The sequence below is a fragment of the Struthio camelus genome, chromosome 25 (assembly GCF_040807025.1).
Source record: "Struthio camelus isolate bStrCam1 chromosome 25, bStrCam1.hap1, whole genome shotgun sequence".
Classification (NCBI taxonomy): domain Eukaryota; kingdom Metazoa; phylum Chordata; class Aves; order Struthioniformes; family Struthionidae; genus Struthio; species Struthio camelus.
Window position 1 is genome coordinate 1,099,210 of NC_090966.1, and position 18,929 is coordinate 1,118,138.

The 18,929-nt window shown below is 42.1% G+C and overlaps 1 protein-coding gene across 3 annotated transcripts; it reads left to right on the top strand.

The window, feature by feature from the left end:
• The first annotated feature begins 258 nt into the window (after positions 1-258).
• On the top strand, positions 259-17,337 carry GOSR2 (golgi SNAP receptor complex member 2). 3 transcript variants are annotated; one of them, XM_068918793.1, is made up of 6 exons: positions 259-447; positions 3,177-3,241; positions 5,816-5,924; positions 7,004-7,136; positions 10,012-10,152; positions 14,321-17,337. In XM_068918793.1, the coding sequence occupies exons 2-6, from the start codon at positions 3,202-3,204 to the stop codon at positions 14,480-14,482; spliced, it is 585 nt and encodes a 194-aa protein (XP_068774894.1). In that variant the 5' UTR covers positions 259-447; positions 3,177-3,201; the 3' UTR covers positions 14,483-17,337. The 3 variants fall into 3 exon arrangements, with proteins under 3 accessions (XP_068774894.1, XP_068774892.1, XP_068774893.1); XM_068918791.1 differs by lacking the exon at positions 259-447 and adding an exon at positions 524-643; XM_068918792.1 differs by lacking the exon at positions 259-447 and adding an exon at positions 594-743.
• The last annotated feature ends 1,592 nt before the right edge of the window (positions 17,338-18,929 follow it).

Genomic DNA, 18,929 nt, shown 5'->3' on the forward strand with positions numbered 1-18,929 from the left:
AATTTGTGGAAGGAGGATGGGGGGAGAAAGGAATACTACAGAGCCGAGGGAGAACAAAGTTACGTGGCAAAGAGCACCTCTTCCCCACACCAGTGAGTGGGGCTGGAGCCTGTTACTCAATGTTACTCAATGCTGAACAGACAAGAAGAGGCAATGCGCGGCCCAGCAGTGCAAGGGGCAGGTGTGGCCGTGGCGCAGGTTGCAGACGGGCTGGAGGAGCAGCGCCGGGGGACTCCTGGGGCCGCCGGCGGTGGCAGCACTGAGGGTCGGACCCGGCGAGGCAGGCGCCGCTCGCTGCCTCCAGGCGCCGCGCAGAAGGACAACATGGCGCCCACGGCGAGCCCAGGCAGACCGCAGCCCTTCCGCGGGCTCCGCGCCGAACTAGCGGGCGGCAGCGCTCCCCTGCGGCCGTCTTAGCTCGCCCGGGCCGCCTCCGCCCCTGCGAGGGTGAGGAGGCCGCCGCGTGATGGGACCGCGAGCTCGCGGCGCCCCCTGCGGGCCGCTCAGGCGCCCCGGCAGGCCGCGGCCGGCGGAAGCGGAAGCGGGAGGCGGTGGGGCTGGCAGGGGCGGGCGGCGACGTGGGCCGTGAAGCCGGACGGGGCCGCGCCGCTGCTATGGAGGGACTTTACCACCAAACCAATAAGTGCGTGCGGCGGGGCGTGGGGGGAGAAGTAGCTTGGTGGCTCTACTGCCGTGGACCGTTGGCGATGATGAGCGGCGCGCCCTGAGGGGAAGCGGCTGAGGTCGGCTGTGTCCCCGTGTAACGGGGGCGGGCGTAACGGTCGTAAGCCCCTGAGGGGCTGCGGGCAGCCCGGGGTCGGGCCCGGCCGCAGCCTCAGGCAGTGCGTAAGGGAGCTCTGGCAAAGAGTTTGATGGCGGCAGGGCGTCCTGCGGGTAACACCAGGCAGCGCTAGGGCACGTATGCTAAGCTCGTTGAGGTTTTTTAGCTGCTTCTCTCCTCTTGGTATCATTTGAAAGCTTTTTGCTAATAAATATCTTCTCTTTCACTCCGGGGCCTCACCATAAGGGACTATTTTTTCAGTCTGCAGAAGGAACCGAGTCGTGGTCCTCCAAGCTGGCTGCTTAACTGTCCAAAGTCCCAGCTTGTCTTTAAGCCACGTCAGTCTGAAAGCAAAGCTGGTCGCCTTGGATTTTTAAAGTACAAAATTCTAAGTATCCCCTGAGAAAGCTGATTCTCTCTTACTAGATGCTTGTACGTTTAAGGCATACTAGTTTTGTAGTGTGTATTTTTATAGCAGTGGAGTTCTGTGATTGCCAGTGGACAGCAACTAAACTGTTCCAGGAAAGACTTAACTAATTGTAATGGTATACAACACCACACTTCACAGGTTATGAGGCAGAAGCGATATGAAAATTGTAAGCTATGAATGAGACAGGAACCTTGCAGTTCAATGTCATATGAAATAACTCCTGGGGAAAAGGCCAAATTAAATGATTCATCTAAATATTCAAGTCTAACAGTTTTCAGTGGGAAAGGATTTCATTGGTGAGCTCTGTTGAAGGAGGCAGTGTGGTAAGGCAGAGCCTTTAGTTAAATAATAATACAGGATGACACTGTAGGGAAGAGCTGAAAAAGCATATCCATAATAGTTAATGTTATTGATAAGGAGAATACCTTGCATTGTTCCAGTTTGCATATTGTCTTATTCTGTGATTGTACTTCCTGAGCTTTTTTTTTTTTTTTTAGTAGTTTATTGTCAATCTGGGGATAATCTTAATATTTAAACTCCCATTCTTGGTTATGCTGTATTTCCAGGAGGATGGCATGTGAAGTAGTTGTTCTGATGCAGTTCCTCATGGTCTGATTTAGATCCTACACCTGGATTTTTAAACAGTCATTTTGGGAGCAATGTGAATCTTAAAATATTTGGGGCATCCTAGAGAAACTTCTAGGAAACAAAACTATACGGAACAAGAACTGCTGCAAGGTGCTGATTAATGAGTTGGTTCTGTTGTTAACAGAACATGTCATTAGTAGTAATGAGGCTGGCTGTAAGTACTATATTATAAAGTTGGAATTACCAGTTTAGTGGCACAGTGTCATGATTTGGAAGGTAGTCCTGATAGTTATTAAAAAGCTCATAATTCTGACAAAATGAATGCTTTAGCACTCTATTTGTAAGATAAGTTGGTTTTTGTGGCCTGGTCTCATAAACTTTTGTGCTAAACTTGTAGAGTATTGCATACATCAGAAAAACAGCCACTAACATGATCATAATTATGATCTCACTGATATATTTAGAAAAGATACCATGATGCTTTTGTATCTTTTAATTTAATTTGATGCCTCTGTGTTTCTTATACTGGAAGAGACAGTGAACAGTTATTCCTTGTTCACCTTCTCCCATGCCGTTTTTGCTCTTACAGACCTCGATGATGTCTGCCTGCCATCATCTCCTCTGTGGACTGAAGAACCTTTTGTTTCTTGTATAAAAGCTGTTCTGTATCTTTCATAATCTTTACAGTTCTTCTCTGAACCTTTTCCAGTGCATCTGTGTTCTTTTTGAGATGGAGGGGCAGAATTTGTGTATAGTATCCATGATGTATATTGTGCATTTAGGTGGTGGCGTAGGCCTGGTGTCTCATGTGCCATTTGTCTCATCTGCACTCTTGACTTTAGTGGTGCGTGTGGGCAGTGTTTCATTGCAGATATGTTTCTTAAGGTCTCTCTTGTACTAACTTTTTTACCAGTCATATCTTCCATGTGCTGTACTCACCATTTGTGAGTTCATACTATGAATCTGAAGTCTTGTCTCCAAGAGTTGTCTTGGAGTAAGCAGGTTTGAATGGCTTGCGGTATGCTAGGTGTTTTGACATGTGAGATTGAGTGTCAGTTCAGATTATGAGTATGAAAAAAGCTAGAACTAGAATGGAAATCTCTTCACCTTTATTTTGATTTTTAAACTCTTGCCTCAAAGTTCTTTTGTAGGTGCATAATAAGTGAAAGCACAGCTTTTTTCATATTGAAGATTTGAGAGTGTTTTTTATGTTTAGTGATGGACCTTGTGTGCACTGAGTACCACGTGTCTGATTCCTAGTCTGTTCTGGAAAGTACTTTCTGTAAGGGGAGGTGAAAATTGAGGAGGGTATTGAATTTGTTTTGATTTAATAGATGTTAGCTGACTTCTGTTTTTTTCCTCTTTGCCCTTTGATAGACAAGTCCATGAGGTCCAATCTCACATGGGGCGTCTGGAGACATCAGACAAACAATCAGTACACTGTAAGTAGTTAATTAAAGAGAAATGTTCCACCCTGCTGCTCATTCAATTTAACTCACGCCTTTAACCTTGTATGCTTTATCATTCTATTTACTGTCATTAGTGGAATGAGTTTGATTTCTCATTCCCTGTGGTCAACTGGTGAGACACATCACAAGTTTGAAATGCATTAAAATTGTTTGACTTCAATCCATTAAAACTGTTTGACTTAAATAAGGTGATGGTTTTGTAGGACAGAGTGGAAAAGATAGAACAAAATACAGTAAACACAGATGTGTGTGCTAATCCAGGAGATCATCAAACCAGTTTGTTAGAAGCTCAGAAGTAGAGTGAGAAATGTCACTGTGCATCTGTCCTGTTATTCTGCAGTTCCTTCAGCATCCGCTAATTGGCTGCCTTCCTAAGAATATGTTTAATGCAGGTTCTAGGAAAAATTCTGTGGTTTGCTGTGCAGGAATTGAGGCAGGATGATTCTGATCTAGCTTGCATCTGAGTTGGAGCCTGTAATTCCCTCTGCTTATGTGGAATAGGGAGAACAGCTATATCTAAAATTGCTTCCGCAAATTTAGACTGTAACCCTGTGTTAATAAAATGACTGTAATACTATGCTATATTGTGGCAGGGCTTTTCAACCCAGTGCAGAATTGGCAAGCGTATTTTGACATGTTCTTCGCTTGTCTTTGAATCCTTAATTCCTATATGAGGCGTTGTTGATGAGCCTCATCAATCCTTTTTTTGGAAAGAAAAGTACACTACATTGACTGGATATGTTTATCCATATATTGACTGGTTTCTATTACCCAAAATATATTTGTGAAGTATGACTCTATTGTAGAAAAGGCTGTGATTAATTTTTCCCATTTGAAAACTAATGACTTGTCTGCTGGTGGTTGCTACTATTGCACCTAGTACAATTGCCAGACTTCCTGGGCTGCCATTCGCTAGATCTGATTTTGGAGCCTCAGTTAGCATAATCTGCCATTTTTTCTCTGCTGCTTGAGGCCAATTTAAGATACAGGGTTATGTACCATCTAACGTAGTGATTCAATGAATACTGTTTGTATGTGGAAGTACAGCTGTGTGCTATACGTATTTGAGAATTTATGGAAAAAAAAAAGAATTATCTTTTGGCTGAAGAGTAGGAAAAAGAGCCAGGAAATCAAAGTTTCAGTTGCAGTTCTTCTTGTCACGTTTTGATCTCAGACAAACATACAACTCATAAGATACCGATACTATTATTTATGCAAGCAACAACGCATGTAATTTATCTGTCTGCTTTTCTGTTAGTTATACTGAATGATGGAGAGATGAATTAGGATAACTTGGTTAATCTGTGTTTATGTGTGTGAGTTGGTTGCTCTCTGATTATGTGAGATCCAAGCACAAAGTGAAGTGCTGTTTGCTTTTCTGGATTTTGCTGAGTGTGATGTTCTGGAAAGCCCTGAGATACCAAGGAGTAATTAGCTGTTTGTTAAAAATGCTTTCCTGTATACTCTCTAGTCTAAAAGCAAATGAGAACAAAGACTGTAGGATCTGGTGATTATTTATATCAGGTTTGACTCTGGCAGTCACAGACATACGTCAGCTTCAGGACTGTCCTCGTGGCTGCACAGACATGATGGTGCTTCTATGTCCTCTAATAAGTCTGTGGACATGCATGGTATGATGTATACCTTCAAACTTACAGCTAAAGCGCTATAAGTGCACTAAAAGTGCTCCAGTCTTTTATCCTTCCATGCAGTTCTTTAAGTTTTGAAATGATGGGTGGTGACATGGTTAGAAAATGTAATTGGTACAAGCCACTGCCACTTTCTTCCTTTAACAAGTTTTGCTATGCAATGGTCAAGTAACTGAAAGGATATGAAAGACTTCCCCAGTTTTATTTGCTTCCCACCCCATTAAAGGACAAGTATGTAAGACTTAGCTTTTTGCACTCTCATGCCTCTGCTATTGCTACATAGATAGCAGAAGCTATTATGAATTGGATGATTAGAGAGGCAATAGTTATGTAGCCTTGTTTTCCACCCCTAATGGCTCCTCAGCCCTGTTTTGGCCATGTTTTTTGAGGAGTTCATCCAGTTCACCTGTTCCATCAATTCTTAATACTTCCTGTGGTCTGTCAATCTCCCTCCCTATAGGTAGGGATGAGATGTATATTAACTTTGTGTTACAGTTTTCAGAGGTTTAAATTGCAATTACTGTGAGAATCCTCTTGGATAATAGCTTGTATGAGCAAGTCCTATTGAAGCATCAGGATGGGGTTGCGGAATAGAACATGGGGACTTCAAATCCTAATATGCAGAGGAGATAGGGAAAGAGACTCATGTTGGAGAAGCTACCAGAGCTTTCCCAGATCCCTATTCAGAAGAGGAGGGGAAGGCAAGAGTCTTAAATTATCCACTTAGAGAAGTAGGTTTTCATGTTCTGTATAATTCTCAGTTCATCTGCTCTTTTCACCTAGTAAGGATTTGTATCTGTAAGGTATTAAAAACTGGTTTGAAAATTTTTGATCTGTTACCTTCCCTCAGATTGCAGTTCTTTCATTCAAACCAAAACATATAATTCTTTCATTGCAGTAGTAGAAAATGAGATTCAGGCAAGAATAGACAATATATTCAGCAACTTGGAACGTCTAGAAATCCTATCCAGCAAAGAACCTCCCAATAAGCGACAGAATGCTAAACTGTAAGTTCACCTTCTTTGCTGTAATAATGTTGTAGTCTTTGTAATTATTTTAAGTAAAAGATGTAGAAACCTTTGCCTTTCCATGTGACTGAAACCTTTACATTTGCATAACTTATTCCTGTGCTTTACAATAATAGAATTGAGGTACAGAAGCAAAATAACTTTCCTACATTTAACCACAGAAGCAGCTAAACTCAGCTGTGTTCTGAGATGAGCAGAACACAGGCTCTCCATGCTTAAAAGAAGTTGCACTCTTTATGGCATTTACTTTTAATGACATTTCTGGAGGTAAGGAGTAAAATAACTTCAGTTGGTGTCACTTTCTCTGCCAAGCTGTTGGTGACTAAAATAAGAAGCTTTCTTTAGCATTGGTTTGAGCAGGAGGTAGCACCAGAGACTGCCAGAGTAATCTTCTAGTCTAAATTATTCTGTGACTCTTCAATTAGGATTTAGTCCTGAAATGCCTTCATAGATAGCAGAGGTAGATATCATATCAGCTATACTATAGAGATCAATATCTGAGTTAGCTGTGTAGGCATCCTTTATGGTCAATGAACAGTTAGTCAGAAACAATGGAGTTGTGGATATGATTCATTTTAGCCCAGTAGTCTCCATTATTGGCCACTGGCTTTTAGGCTCCTTCTGTAAAAACTCAAGCTCAAGAATATGGTGTTAATGAATGAAACGTGAAAACTTAATCTTTTGTGTGAATGTATGTCATAAAATAGAAGCTATACAAATCCTACTGTCTTTCCAAATCTGTTAAATGAGGAATATATATATACCTCCTCTGAGGAGACTAGTCACAGGAAAGGATGTACAAGACAGTTCAAGAATTCTCCTTCACGTTATATTGTTATATTCTGGTTAAATAATCACCTGTTTAGTTGAAAAAGAAGATCAAAGCCTGGAATATAGGCCTAACATTGAATGTTCTTTATCTTTTAGAGGAATAAAACCCACGATTCTTAATATCCATGGTTGTTAATTTATAATGCTCCATTGTTCATACACAAAAAATCAGAAAAGATTGGTATATTTACCCTTGGGAATGTCTTCCTGTTGTTGATTCTGTCTAGCCGAGTTGACCAGCTGAAGTATGATGTTCAACATCTGCAGACAGCCCTGAGGAACTTTCAACATCGCCGATACATCCGAGAGCAGCAAGAGCGACAGCGAGAAGAGTTGCTTGCACGTACATTCACTACTAATGTAAATATTCTTTGTTTTAGATCTGTCTGTTCTAGAGGCCACACTCTTTCAGAGAAGTTTCAGATAAGACTTAAGCTTGGCTCCATTAGATTACTGCTGTGAGATGATGTAAATGGAAAAAAGGTAGAAAAGAATAACAGTACATTTTGAAAAAGCACAACTATTTCCTGAGGAAAAGTTGATTTTATTAGAAGGCAGTAGTGAAAGGCAGCCAATGTTTCAAAAGTTGCTGTTCCTATTTTATCCAGTGCAGCTGTATCTGACTACTTATAGCAGTTCCAAAAGGGTGAATGAGGTAGGTACCAAAGTATACATTTTACTGGAATTTGTCTCAAATATCTGTATCAAATCCTGGGGTCTGTAAAAATGTCTGGAAAATATTTTTGTCTATCAGTAGGTTTTATACATTCTGATGTCACTGGATGTCAGCCAGCTTCCATTTGACCAGATATAACTCATACAGCTAGAAAACCCTTCCTTTGTATCTGTAAACCACTCACAAGTTTTTAATGAAAGGGGTATGTTTCCACCTGTTCTTGTTAATTTTTAGTTTCTCCACTTCGAAGTTCCCCTATGCAATTTCCTAGAAAAACTTTGCTCTGAATAATGTAGGTTCACTTTCAGGCTTCTGCTTTTTTGTTACTCAAGAGCTTATAACTTTTTTTTAATAACCTGCCATTCACTTTCTCTGTTGCCATTCACTCTTAGGGCAAAGTAGACTGAATATGAGTTGGCTGTATTTTCCTGAGATTTAGGAAGTTCAATGGACTTCTCAAAGCCCCACATAAAGTTGATTTATAGCATTTTCTTGGCTACTTCAAAACTATAAACAAGACTTCAAAGGAACATTGGCACTTGGAACCTGATTTGTTTTCAAAAAGCTGTAATGTTCCTCTGCAAACGTGTAGAAATTTTTCCTATAGGAAGATGTTGTCCAGGAAGAAAATATATGTGCAAGTGGAAACGGTTTTGAAGAGCGGTAGTGGGCTTGTAAATGCAAGACAGATGACAGACTACTTTTTCTCCTTTAGATGTTGAAAACTGTCTCAAGATGGAAAAAACTGAATTATTCTGTATTTATTTTAGCTCATTGTTACAGAAATAGGACTTTTAAAGTGGAAGGGCCTCTTAATACCAAAATGGTGATTCACTTTTCAGTCATTGGCCTACCTGTTTTGCTTAAAATTTTAGTGTCCTTTAAAAAGTTTACACAGCTTCTATTTATATGCTACATCATTCTATTAAATAGAAATGTCAGCTGAGTATGTAAGCAGCTTGAATAAATCTCATCAAAATAACAGCTCTTGAAAGCTGTAAAAGTGTTCTGACTATTTTGCTTAATTCAAAGATAAATGTGGTCTTTATCTTTAAAGCTTCCTTTATACCATTCTAGAGAAAATCACTAACAGCAAATGAAAAACATACAGTCCGTCTGGGGTCCCAGTGAAGGGCACAAAAACTTACTTTGACATTTTTCTTGCTCGCTTGTGTATAAAAAGACCTGCATACTCCTTGTATAGGAAATGGAATTTCTTCTGATGTGAAGCTCAATGAATATTTGAAATAATAGTCATTCAGTCATTGCAAATCATAGTGGATCCAGTCTACAGACTCATTTTAGATAAGACACTTATTCCAACCTCAGTGCTTCGTTAACACTTGATCTAAGAGTTGTTTATGATGTCAAGAGCCTTCTTCATTCAGTCACTTTTACCCCATAACTGCTAACAGCTCTGTCCCTTATTCTTCATTCTTTTACAGTCAGCAAACAGAATGCCTGGCACGCCCATCCAGGCAGGCAAACACCTAACACTGCATCGTACATGTTTAAAGCGTTCTCAAAAACTACATTAACATTTTTTTCTGCAATAATCATCATAAACTACTTTGTGCAAGTTGGCATGGTTACATGCATGTAAACTACAGCTGACAGAGGTAGGGTATTAACCAACTTGTATCCTAAGCATGAATTCGGCTTTTTAGTACTCCTTGCCATTCTGAGTATATGAAAGCAGGTAAGCCAGTGTTTCCATGCTTACCTCTTACTAATTCCTGTTCCTAAAACAGTGTGGAAGTTTGTCATGATTTCCTGACTGTTATCCTACTCTCTTCATGGAATGGTGTCCAGAGAAGATTAAAATGGAAGCCTTTTCAAAGGCAAAACTGATCACATCCTCAGACTTCTTGTGCAACCCAGATTATAGAGTTTCATCCCGTTACTTCTATTTCTAGATTTATAGTTTCTAGTTGAGCTAGTGCATCTCTGCTGGGAGTTTTTTTTTATTTATAGGGCCTTGTGTGGTGACTGAGCCAGATCTTCAGGGAACTTAGTGACAGCAGACAGACATTTGAATATCAGAAATTTGCACCTTGTTGTGAATATGAGTTTCTAGAATGTCATCGTCCAGATATTGTGTTTTGTAGGCCTTTTGTCAATTAAAAGCTTATGCTATCAAATCTTTCACAAATCTTTCACTTCCAATGATCAAATGACTAGCTTTGTTAAACCTTTTCTGTTAGTTTTGGCAAATGATTCTCTATTGTAATACTCTTTCCTACGTGAGTCATAAAATGAGATTATGAAAATTTCTCAACTTTTAACCTGACTTTTATCCTTTGAGAGCTAATGGAAGTCAAACAGCTGATAACATTTAAAAAACTTCTACTTTCTATAGGTTTCTTTAAGCTACTTTTTTCACTCAGAAGTTAAAGATGTATCTAATGTCCTTACTAAAAATGTTTTATGGTGTAATCCCTCAAGTCCTGTCAGGTTTCTGCCACGTTTGTTTCTGCATGTTCTCTTTCTGTATCTAACTATGAATGGGCAGTACAAGTGAGCAGGCAAGGTAACCAAGACACTGCATTTCCTCTACAGGATTCTGACACCACCATACCGATCGACGAAACGTTACAGTTTAATGAATCCCTGCAGAATGCCCATCGTGGCATGGATGATCTTATTGGCAGTGGGACCAACATCCTTCAGGGGCTGAGGGACCAGAGAGTGACACTAAAGGTGGGGCATCGTTTTTTACCAAAAAGACCCCACATTTCTGCATTTATGATGACCAGGCTAAGTAAAATAAATCAATATACGAGTTTGCTTCAGTGCACTGCTTCAAGCTGAGAATGCTGAGAAAGGCCCAAACCCCATTTTAACTAAACTTGAAACCTTTACATTTTAGCATCTTTTTAGGAACAACTTTAAGCTGTTTTTTTATGGCCAGATAGCCTAGCAGTATTCAGCTGTGCTGTAGTCAGTATATGAAACACTGAATGCTATGTTTTGTTTTATTATTATTATTTAAATGCTCAAATGAAGAATAGGAAATGAGGGCTAGCCTGCAGATAGGTCTTGATGCAGATGACCATCACTCAGGAACCACAAAGCTGGCCTAAAGTAGTTATGTTTAAAATTAATAATAAAGATAATACTCTCTCAGATCTAATGCAACTCAACAATATATCTTTCCCTCACTATTCTTAATGAAAGCTGTATTTCTTTACGTCTCTTGAGAATAGCTCATATTTGTCTTTTATTTTAAAGACTGTTCAAAGTGCTGTTAAATTCTAAGAAAATATCTCAAAGATACAGGAAGAGCTTTTTATAAAGAAGCGTATGTGTGGGGGAAGTTGGATCCATGAAAAGTATGAGGAAATTCATACCTCTGCTGAATCTATCTGATGATGAAAAACTGTTTACTTTTGTGATGCGGCTTTGTTTTGGGATGTATCTGCAAGAGGATTTAATTGCTAACATTTGGTCAGATGAGTCACACCTTAAACTCCATTGACTATAAAGGGAGCCTAGACACATTACATGCAAGTGAACTGCAGACACTTATGGATCTCACCCTTAGAGTGCATAGGAATTTTCCTGGAGCAAGTTTTAGCACCTAAGGTACCTATTTCCTAGGAGTGACCAGAGCTGGGAGTCTCCACAGGGTGGAGTTGCTAGGTGCTTATTCTAATCCTAATGTCAAATTCACAAGCAAGTAATTTCCTGTCTTGATTGCAGAGGTCCAGGCTAGCTGCTGTTCGCAAAATACTGGATTGGACCAGCACAAGGATAATGGCAGAAAGCAATGTTGCAACTAATCTTTTGCTTAATAGTCTGGTGATCAGTCCCTGTGCCCATGAATGTTGCACTGATGCTTTAGAGCAGAGTCAAAGCCCAGGTCTCTTTCCTCTCTGAAATGAATGTTAGCTTCTTGGTTAAAGCTATTTGCTTGCTGACCTAGTGAAATTTTTTTTTTTTAAAGTCAATTTTACAAGTCAATTAGGAGAAATATTTTCAACAGGAATATAGTGACTTAGTGTGGCAGTTAACGCTCAGTTAAAAGTATGTTGTAGCTGAGTGCACTAGCCATAGAGCTAGTGGGTAGAAGGAGGGGTTCTGCTACCATCTTGTGAAGCAGAGGTAGAAGAAAAGGTAGGAGAGATTGGCTGCTGGCGCCAGGAGAGGATTCAGGGTTGTGAATCCTCTTTGGAAAAAGCAGCTTCCCTGAAGTTGGTATGTCCTTGAGAAGGGTGGGACAAAGACAAACATTTGTCCTCTTTGTTTACAATTGGATGACTTTGGTGGCTGACCCACATTAATTTGGGGCACCCAGTCATTCAGGTGCTCCACTGTACCTCTGCTTCATACAGGGAATGTGAGGTTGTGGATTCTACAAGATGCGAGTTACTGATTCAAGTTAATCTCTGATGACTGACTGATGCCCTTGGTTTCTGGCGGGTTCCTGAGGAGGAAGGGCATATATCACCGGTCAGGAGAACTTACCATACTTGACAAATGTGATAAAGGAACACTTGTGGGACCTGCTGCCTCAAAGAGACTGAGAAGAAATGCTATTTCCTGTTGTAGTTAGAAGACCTGTCCTGCTCTTTTGCTAGTTAGGTTGCAGTAACTTGCCTGGATTTATGTTAGCCCACAACTGGCCTTTTGCAAAGGTACACATGACATGTCTTAGCTGCCAGCTTGTGGCAAGTCAGGGAAACTTCAGGCTAGACTTGTAATAGTGACGTTTAGTGGGTCTCTGCCCACTGCTACTGATCATCTATTGCTTTTGGGAGCATTGAATTCTTTTGTTTTTTGGGGATATTTCCTACTTCTTCCTTCAGGAAGGTCTTTTCATGTTCCTTTTTCCTCTGAGCTTTTCTTACACTGTTAAACATGCTAAACTCTGTTGAAGGTTTACAGTTCTGGCAGAAGCAGCTACCGTAGAGTCATTTTTACATAGCTAAGAGAATTAATTTGAGAGTGGGGTAAACTATGTAATTTGTTGGATTTTAGTTATAAATAGAGGCAAGTAGGAAAACAAGTATTCTCAAATTGTCACAAGTCTTGCATAATTCAGCTGTTCCAGCAGTACTGTTCCACTGACTGCAAGAATTGAAGAGTCTTCATTTTTCCTATTGTAGCTTTAGAGCGAAAGCAAGCATCTTTTAATTTCTCTTCAAGCAGAACACAGGTTTCTTTGTTATTAGGTAGTGTGAAAAAGATTGCTGCTGAGACAGGAAAAGTGCTGAACTTAAAAGTGCAGAATCTAGGGGTTTAATGTGAGGTGTGTGAAATGAAGGTGAAAAATTCAATTGCATTTTATCAGCTGAGAACCTAAGCTGATTTCAGCGAAGTGCAAATACCTGCGCTGCTTTGTACGCAAGAAGCTGGTTATCTGACGTAGTATTGGAAATCTGTATACTGTACAGGTTGAGATTAGTAATTGTTCATGTATGTGTATCTAAACTGTTTGATATAAATTCTGTCCTCAGGGAGCTTTTCTGATGTTAGTCTGGTTTATATTAAAACCATTCCCAAATTTCACCTTTTATTCTTCTGAAACCAAAGATACAGTGGACTGTGAGAACAGAGTGTTTTTGTTTTCAAGTTAAAAGCAGTAGTGGAGCATTGTGTTGGGAACATGTGCTATTACGCTTGCTTGGAGGATAAATAACTTCATTCTAACAGCTTTCTGAAGCAAGGTGTGCCTCAAGGACTTGGACCTAGAAGTCAGTTTGAGAGACTAGCTCCATTATCATAACCATTGTGCAGTAAGGCTTGTAGCAGTGTCCATCTTCGTGCTCCCACATGTGCGATGGAGGTGGTCCTGGCCGATTGTCCCCCAACATACCCAGAGGTATGCTTTAGCTGATTGATTGCATCCTGTGAGCTGGCTGAGTTGGCTCTGTGGAGCTCAGCGCAGCATCTCTGCCTGCCCATCTGTATGTTGTTCTTCTCTATAGCTTACCTAGAAAGGTACTTCTCACCTACCCGTAACCTTGTCACTCTGGAGCTAAGCGATGTGCACCATGGGTTGTCTCCTCTGCCTCCCCAGATGGGATGATGACCAGCTCTGAACTGTGTCCAGAGTACATTTATGTGCCTGAATTTTACACAGTTTCCTTTTCTTGCCTTTGACCCTTGCCCTGAAATAAAGTAGGAATATTCCTACTGTGCTGCAATAGTGAGATTTCCCCTGGGCCATTTCTGGGTACTTCCAGTTCCACAGCTGACTGTGTTTTTCTGTGCTGATGTGTGTAACTGGTGGGATCCACAGACATTCTTAATATCAACTGCTTCAGCAGCAAAACAGAACTGAGACACAATCCTATCTGCAGTATACTTGCTAGCAGTCTATTCATTGTTACTCTCATGAAGGATTTCTTGAAATTGCATTAATTATGCTTTATATGCCTTTTCGTTGCACCCTACCACTAGCCTTACAAGTTTCTGGACCTCCTTTCCAACCTCTTGCTGCTATGAACAGTACTTGAGACCAGCAGGAGGGAAGTTTTGCAAGAAAGCTTGTTTTTTCAAGATGCTTCCAGCTCTTACACTGTATGTCTGGAAGCGACCCAGAAAAAAATCCTTGAATGCCTCGGCAGGGAGGGTGCTTTCTCTGAGCTGCTCTGTATGATGCCGCTGCCTGCATGCACTGTTTTGTATCTTTAACCTCATTCCTGTTCAAGTGTGCAAATTGCTTTGTCTCATCATCCAGCAGATTTCTAGGGTCCTGTGGCCATCTCCCCCTAAATTATGGGAGCCGTTGGCTGATAGTAAGTTCCACTGTTTACTGAGGGATCAGAATTCGTCACTTGCCATCTGTGGGAAAAGATTTGTAGACTGTGGAATGAGAAGTGTGGGACCATGAGTTTAATGGTTTCTTTTTATTTATTTGTAGGGTACTCACAAGAAGATGCTGGATGTTGCTAACATGTTGGGCTTATCCAATACAGTGATGCGACTGATTGAGAAGCGAGCCTTTCAAGATAAATACTTCATGATTGGGGGAATGCTTTTGACTTGTGTAATTATGTTTCTTGTGGTGCAGTACCTGACATGAGCTACTGAACTATTGCCAGAGGAGATAATCTTTTGGAGCAAAACAGACTGCCCTCCAAAATGTACTGCCTACTTTCCTCTGGGTGCTGCTTGGATGAGCCCCTCCTGGGAACTTCAGAGTTTACAAGTCACACTCAGATTCACATCTCACGTGGAAAGCACCTAGGGGAACACATTTCTCTGGAGATGCTGTAGTTGAGAACATGACCCTATGAAAATATCCGTAGCCTTTCCTATGCTCACCTTACTGTCTGTAAGTTTAAGAAGCTGGTTAAGTAGGAAGCAGAAGTGAATATTTTGCCCAGCTGTATTGCAAGGTATGAGTGCTCTTTTGGGTAGATAGGGAGAAGAGGACGCAGAGGCAGAGTGTGAGATGTAGTAAGCCTTTCCTGTGCTAACTAGAAGTGATCTCAGTATATTTTCTACAGAAAGCAAGCCACTGACGAGCATTCTGCATTGTTTGTGGGCACGTTCCTGGCAGAGTAAGCGTGCAAGAAGAGGCAGGCAGCGAAGGGTTCCCATCTGCATACCCTTTTTCTGGGAGGGAGAAAGATTTGGGAGGAAGGGTCATAACTCTAAAAGCATGGTAATAACCTCTGCTAACTTTTTTATACAATACAATACAGCCCAAATCTTCCTGTTTTAAGGCTGAAAAGCTTCTCATCTTACCTGAGGTATGTTTTGGTACCTTTCTGTGCCCTGCTGCTTCCCAGTGGAAGCTGAATGCTGTACTGCCTTCTGCTTAGTAGAAGGTTTTACAATGTCTCCTGTAACCACTGTTCCTTTCCATTTCACCATTTGGTTAGGAAATGCTGTCTCATTCTCCTCCGGTCAGATGCAGATTAGGCTTGTCACCTCCACTGTGCCTAGTACCAAATCCAACCTCCAAAGACTGTAAAGACTTTGACATTGTTGTTCCTAGGGCATATCATGTTTCAGGTGAGTTGTATTTCTTTTCTGAGCTGGTTGGTTGGGGTTTTATGCTTTGCAGCTGGTGTTTGTAGATGACATGAAGCAGGCAAGTCCTTGCTCTGCTCAAATTCTGCCTTGTAATTTTTCTGTTTAAATCTGGAAGGGGCTTTCTCTGCTCTTCTTTACATTCAGAATAATAGTGGGATCAGGGCAAGGAACCTTTCATTTAAAATCAGTTGGCATGGGAGGAGAGTTTTCTGAAGTTGTCTATTTGTATTTAAATATTCACAGTTATGAAATGACTTGTTTTTTAAATATGGCACTCCTTTCCTCTGGACTCTGGTAGAGTGGCCATCCGGAGATTTTGGGCATCATCCATTTCAAACAGCCTTTACATACATTCCCTCCCCCCAATCCTGTATACAAGTCTAGAGCTTTCCAGATATCTAACAGTGGCACAGAGGTGCCATATTCCGATGACATGGCATTCTGCTGGGAATTCCTTCAGCTTTTGCTAACTGGAACGGTTATGGATCTTTTAATTAGTAACAGTTTACGAGTTCTACATCTTATCTTTCTTTGATGCAAGAAACTTTTCTCTGATTATTATGCAGCCTGTTGCAAACTTGGAAAAATGGTATTAATAATTGTAAAAAATGAAATTTCAGTTAATATGGGCAAGTAAAGCAGGTTTCAGCAGTGCTTGTTTACAGTTGTGTAACTAAAGCATTGACTGACCGATGTGCTGTTGCAACACCTTTAAAGCTCAAAAGAGACTACTCAAGTTCATTAGGTGTCACAGTCCAGTCAGCTTCATATATTGAACCCAGGACACGTGAAGCATCAGTTGTCAGAGGGCTATCTGGCTGCATCGCAGACACAGCAGTGGAGGCTGAGATGCCATCAGAACCTAGATAATCCTATCAGATGGATGGTTCAGCAGAGGAAGGCAGGAAGGCTTTTTGTATATGCTGTGTGCTGCACACCTGGCTGTTTTATGCATATGAACGTGTTTGATGCTTCTCAAGTGTTTTGTGCTCTCAATGAACGCTCCTCAGTCTGCTCGGCTTTCTCAGAACACCCCAGCAGGCCAAATACAGAATTGGTTTGCATTTTTGCATTTGAGCCAGAGGGAGAAGGGAATTAAAGGAAAAGAGGAGGTCCTGCAGTGAGAGGTGATCTGTCTTGCTGTATCTTTAATCTAAATCTTAAATCTAAATTTACCATAAGGTCTAAATCTTAGATTTTTAGCACACTACGCACTTGTTAGATCATCTTCTGTGAGATCAGTTGGGCTCCCTACAAGGCATCCCTGGCAATTTTTTTTCCTGTGCCTGATAAGATGATCCAATTCCACCTGGATTTTACAACTTTATGGTTTACCATTGAAAAGACAGCATTTGACAGTCAAACTTACCTGGCTGTGACTTGTGTAGCAAGATTTGTCTTAAATTGAGCTAGGGCTCTAGCTAATTTATTTTCCTTTTTTGGCTTGAAGTAGGAGTCAAAAAATTACTGCAACTGGAGTTCTTTCTGTTTTGAGATTAGCTTGACATTTTAATAGATACTTATTTGTTCATTTATTTTGTCCTTTTAGACCATCCTTGTTCTTGTGTAGGCTAATTCCCCTTCTGTAAGCAAAGTGTCCTTGCTGAAGAGCTGAAACCTTGGTGGCTTTACGCACGTTGCTGCTACAGCTGTCTGTGAAGTTTCCTTTCCTTACTAAGGATGACATTTATTTCAGCAGAGCTGCTGTTTTGCTTCTGAACTTCTGTGGAACAGCAAGTGTTCCAGCTGTTGGATGAGCTGTTCTCTTACAAGAGGACACTGCAGAAGCTAGCTTACCTCTGGGGGGGGAGGAATCTTTTTGCCAGTGTTTTCTATATAAAGGGGCAAGATGGGGCATGGTGTGATGTGTTATGTGAATAAAGATTTGTCAACCAGAATTTTTTTTTTTTAACGTTGACTAACACATAAGACGACCAAATACTTAAACAAGCTGGAAAAATTCCTCAAAGCACAGGAAGGCTCTGTTTTCACAGAATCACAGAATGGATGAGGTTGGAAGGGATCTCTGGAGATCATCTAGTCCAACCCCCCTGCTCAAACATGGGCATCTAGAGCACGTTGCCCAGGATCACGTCCAGGCGAGTTTTAAATATCTCCAGAGAAGGAGACTCCACAACCTCTCTGGGCAACCTGCTCCAGTGCTCTGTCACCCTCACAGTCAAGAAGCTTTTCCTCATGTTCAGATGGAACTTCCTGGGGTTCAGTTTGTGCCCATTGCCTCTTGTCCTGTTGCTGGGCACCATGGAGAAGAGGCTGGCCTCATCCTCTCGACACCCTCCCTTCAGATACTTGTAGACGTTGATGAGATCCCCTCTCAGTCTTCTCTTCTGCAGGCTCAACAGGCCCAGCTCTTGCAGCCTTTCCTCATAGGAGAGGTGCTCCAGCCCTCTAATCATCTTTGTAGCCCTCCGCTGGACCTGCTCTCCAGTAGTGCCATGTCTCTCTTGTCCTGGGGAGCCCAGAAGTGGACACAGGACTCCAGGTGAGGCCTCCCCAGGGCTGAGGAGAGGGGCAGGATCACCTCCCTCCACCTGCTGGCAACGCTCTTCCTCATGCACCCCCGGATACCATTGGCCCTCCTGGCCACAAGGGCACATTGCTGGCTCATGCTTAACTTGTTGTCCACCAGCACTCCCAGGTCCTTCTCGGCAGAGCTGCTTTCCAGCAGGTCAGCCCCAGGCCTGTCCTGCTGCATGGGGTTATTCCTCCCCAGGGGCAGGACCTTGCACTTGCCTCTGTTGAACTTCAGGAGGTTCCTCTCCGCCCAACTCTCCAGCCTGTCCAGGTCCCTCTGAATGGCAGCACAGTCTTCTGGTGTGTCAGCCACTCCCCCCAGTTTCCTATCCCCAGCAAACTTGCTGAGGGTGCACTCTGTCCCTTCCTCCAGGTCATTGATGAATAAGTTGAACAAGACTGGACCCAGGACTGACCCCTGGGGGACACTGCTAGCTACAGGCCTCCAACTAGACTCTGTGCCACTGACCACAACCCTCTGAGCCCTGCCATCCAGCCGGTTCTCAAGCCACCTCACTGGCCACTCATCCAGCCCACGCTTCCTGAGTTTACCTACGAGGAGGTGACGGGAGACAGTGTCAAAAGCCTTGCTGAAGTCCGGGTAGACAACATCCACTGCTCTTGCCTTATCTATTCAGCCAGTCATTGCATCATAGAAGGCTAGCAGGTTGGTCAAGCCTGATTTCCCTTTGGTGAATCCATGCTGACTACTCCGGATGCCCTTCTTGTCCTCCGCATGGCTTAGTGAGGACCTCCAGGAGGAGCTGTTCCATCACCTTTCCAGGGCTGGAGGTGAGGCTGACAGGCCTGTAGTTTCCTGGCTCCTCCTTCTTGCCCTTTTGGAAGACTGGGGTGGCATTGGCTTTCTTCCAGTCCTCAGGCACCTCTCCTGTTCCCCACGACCTTTCCAAGATGATGGAGAGTGGCCTAGTGATAACATCCGCCAGCTCCCT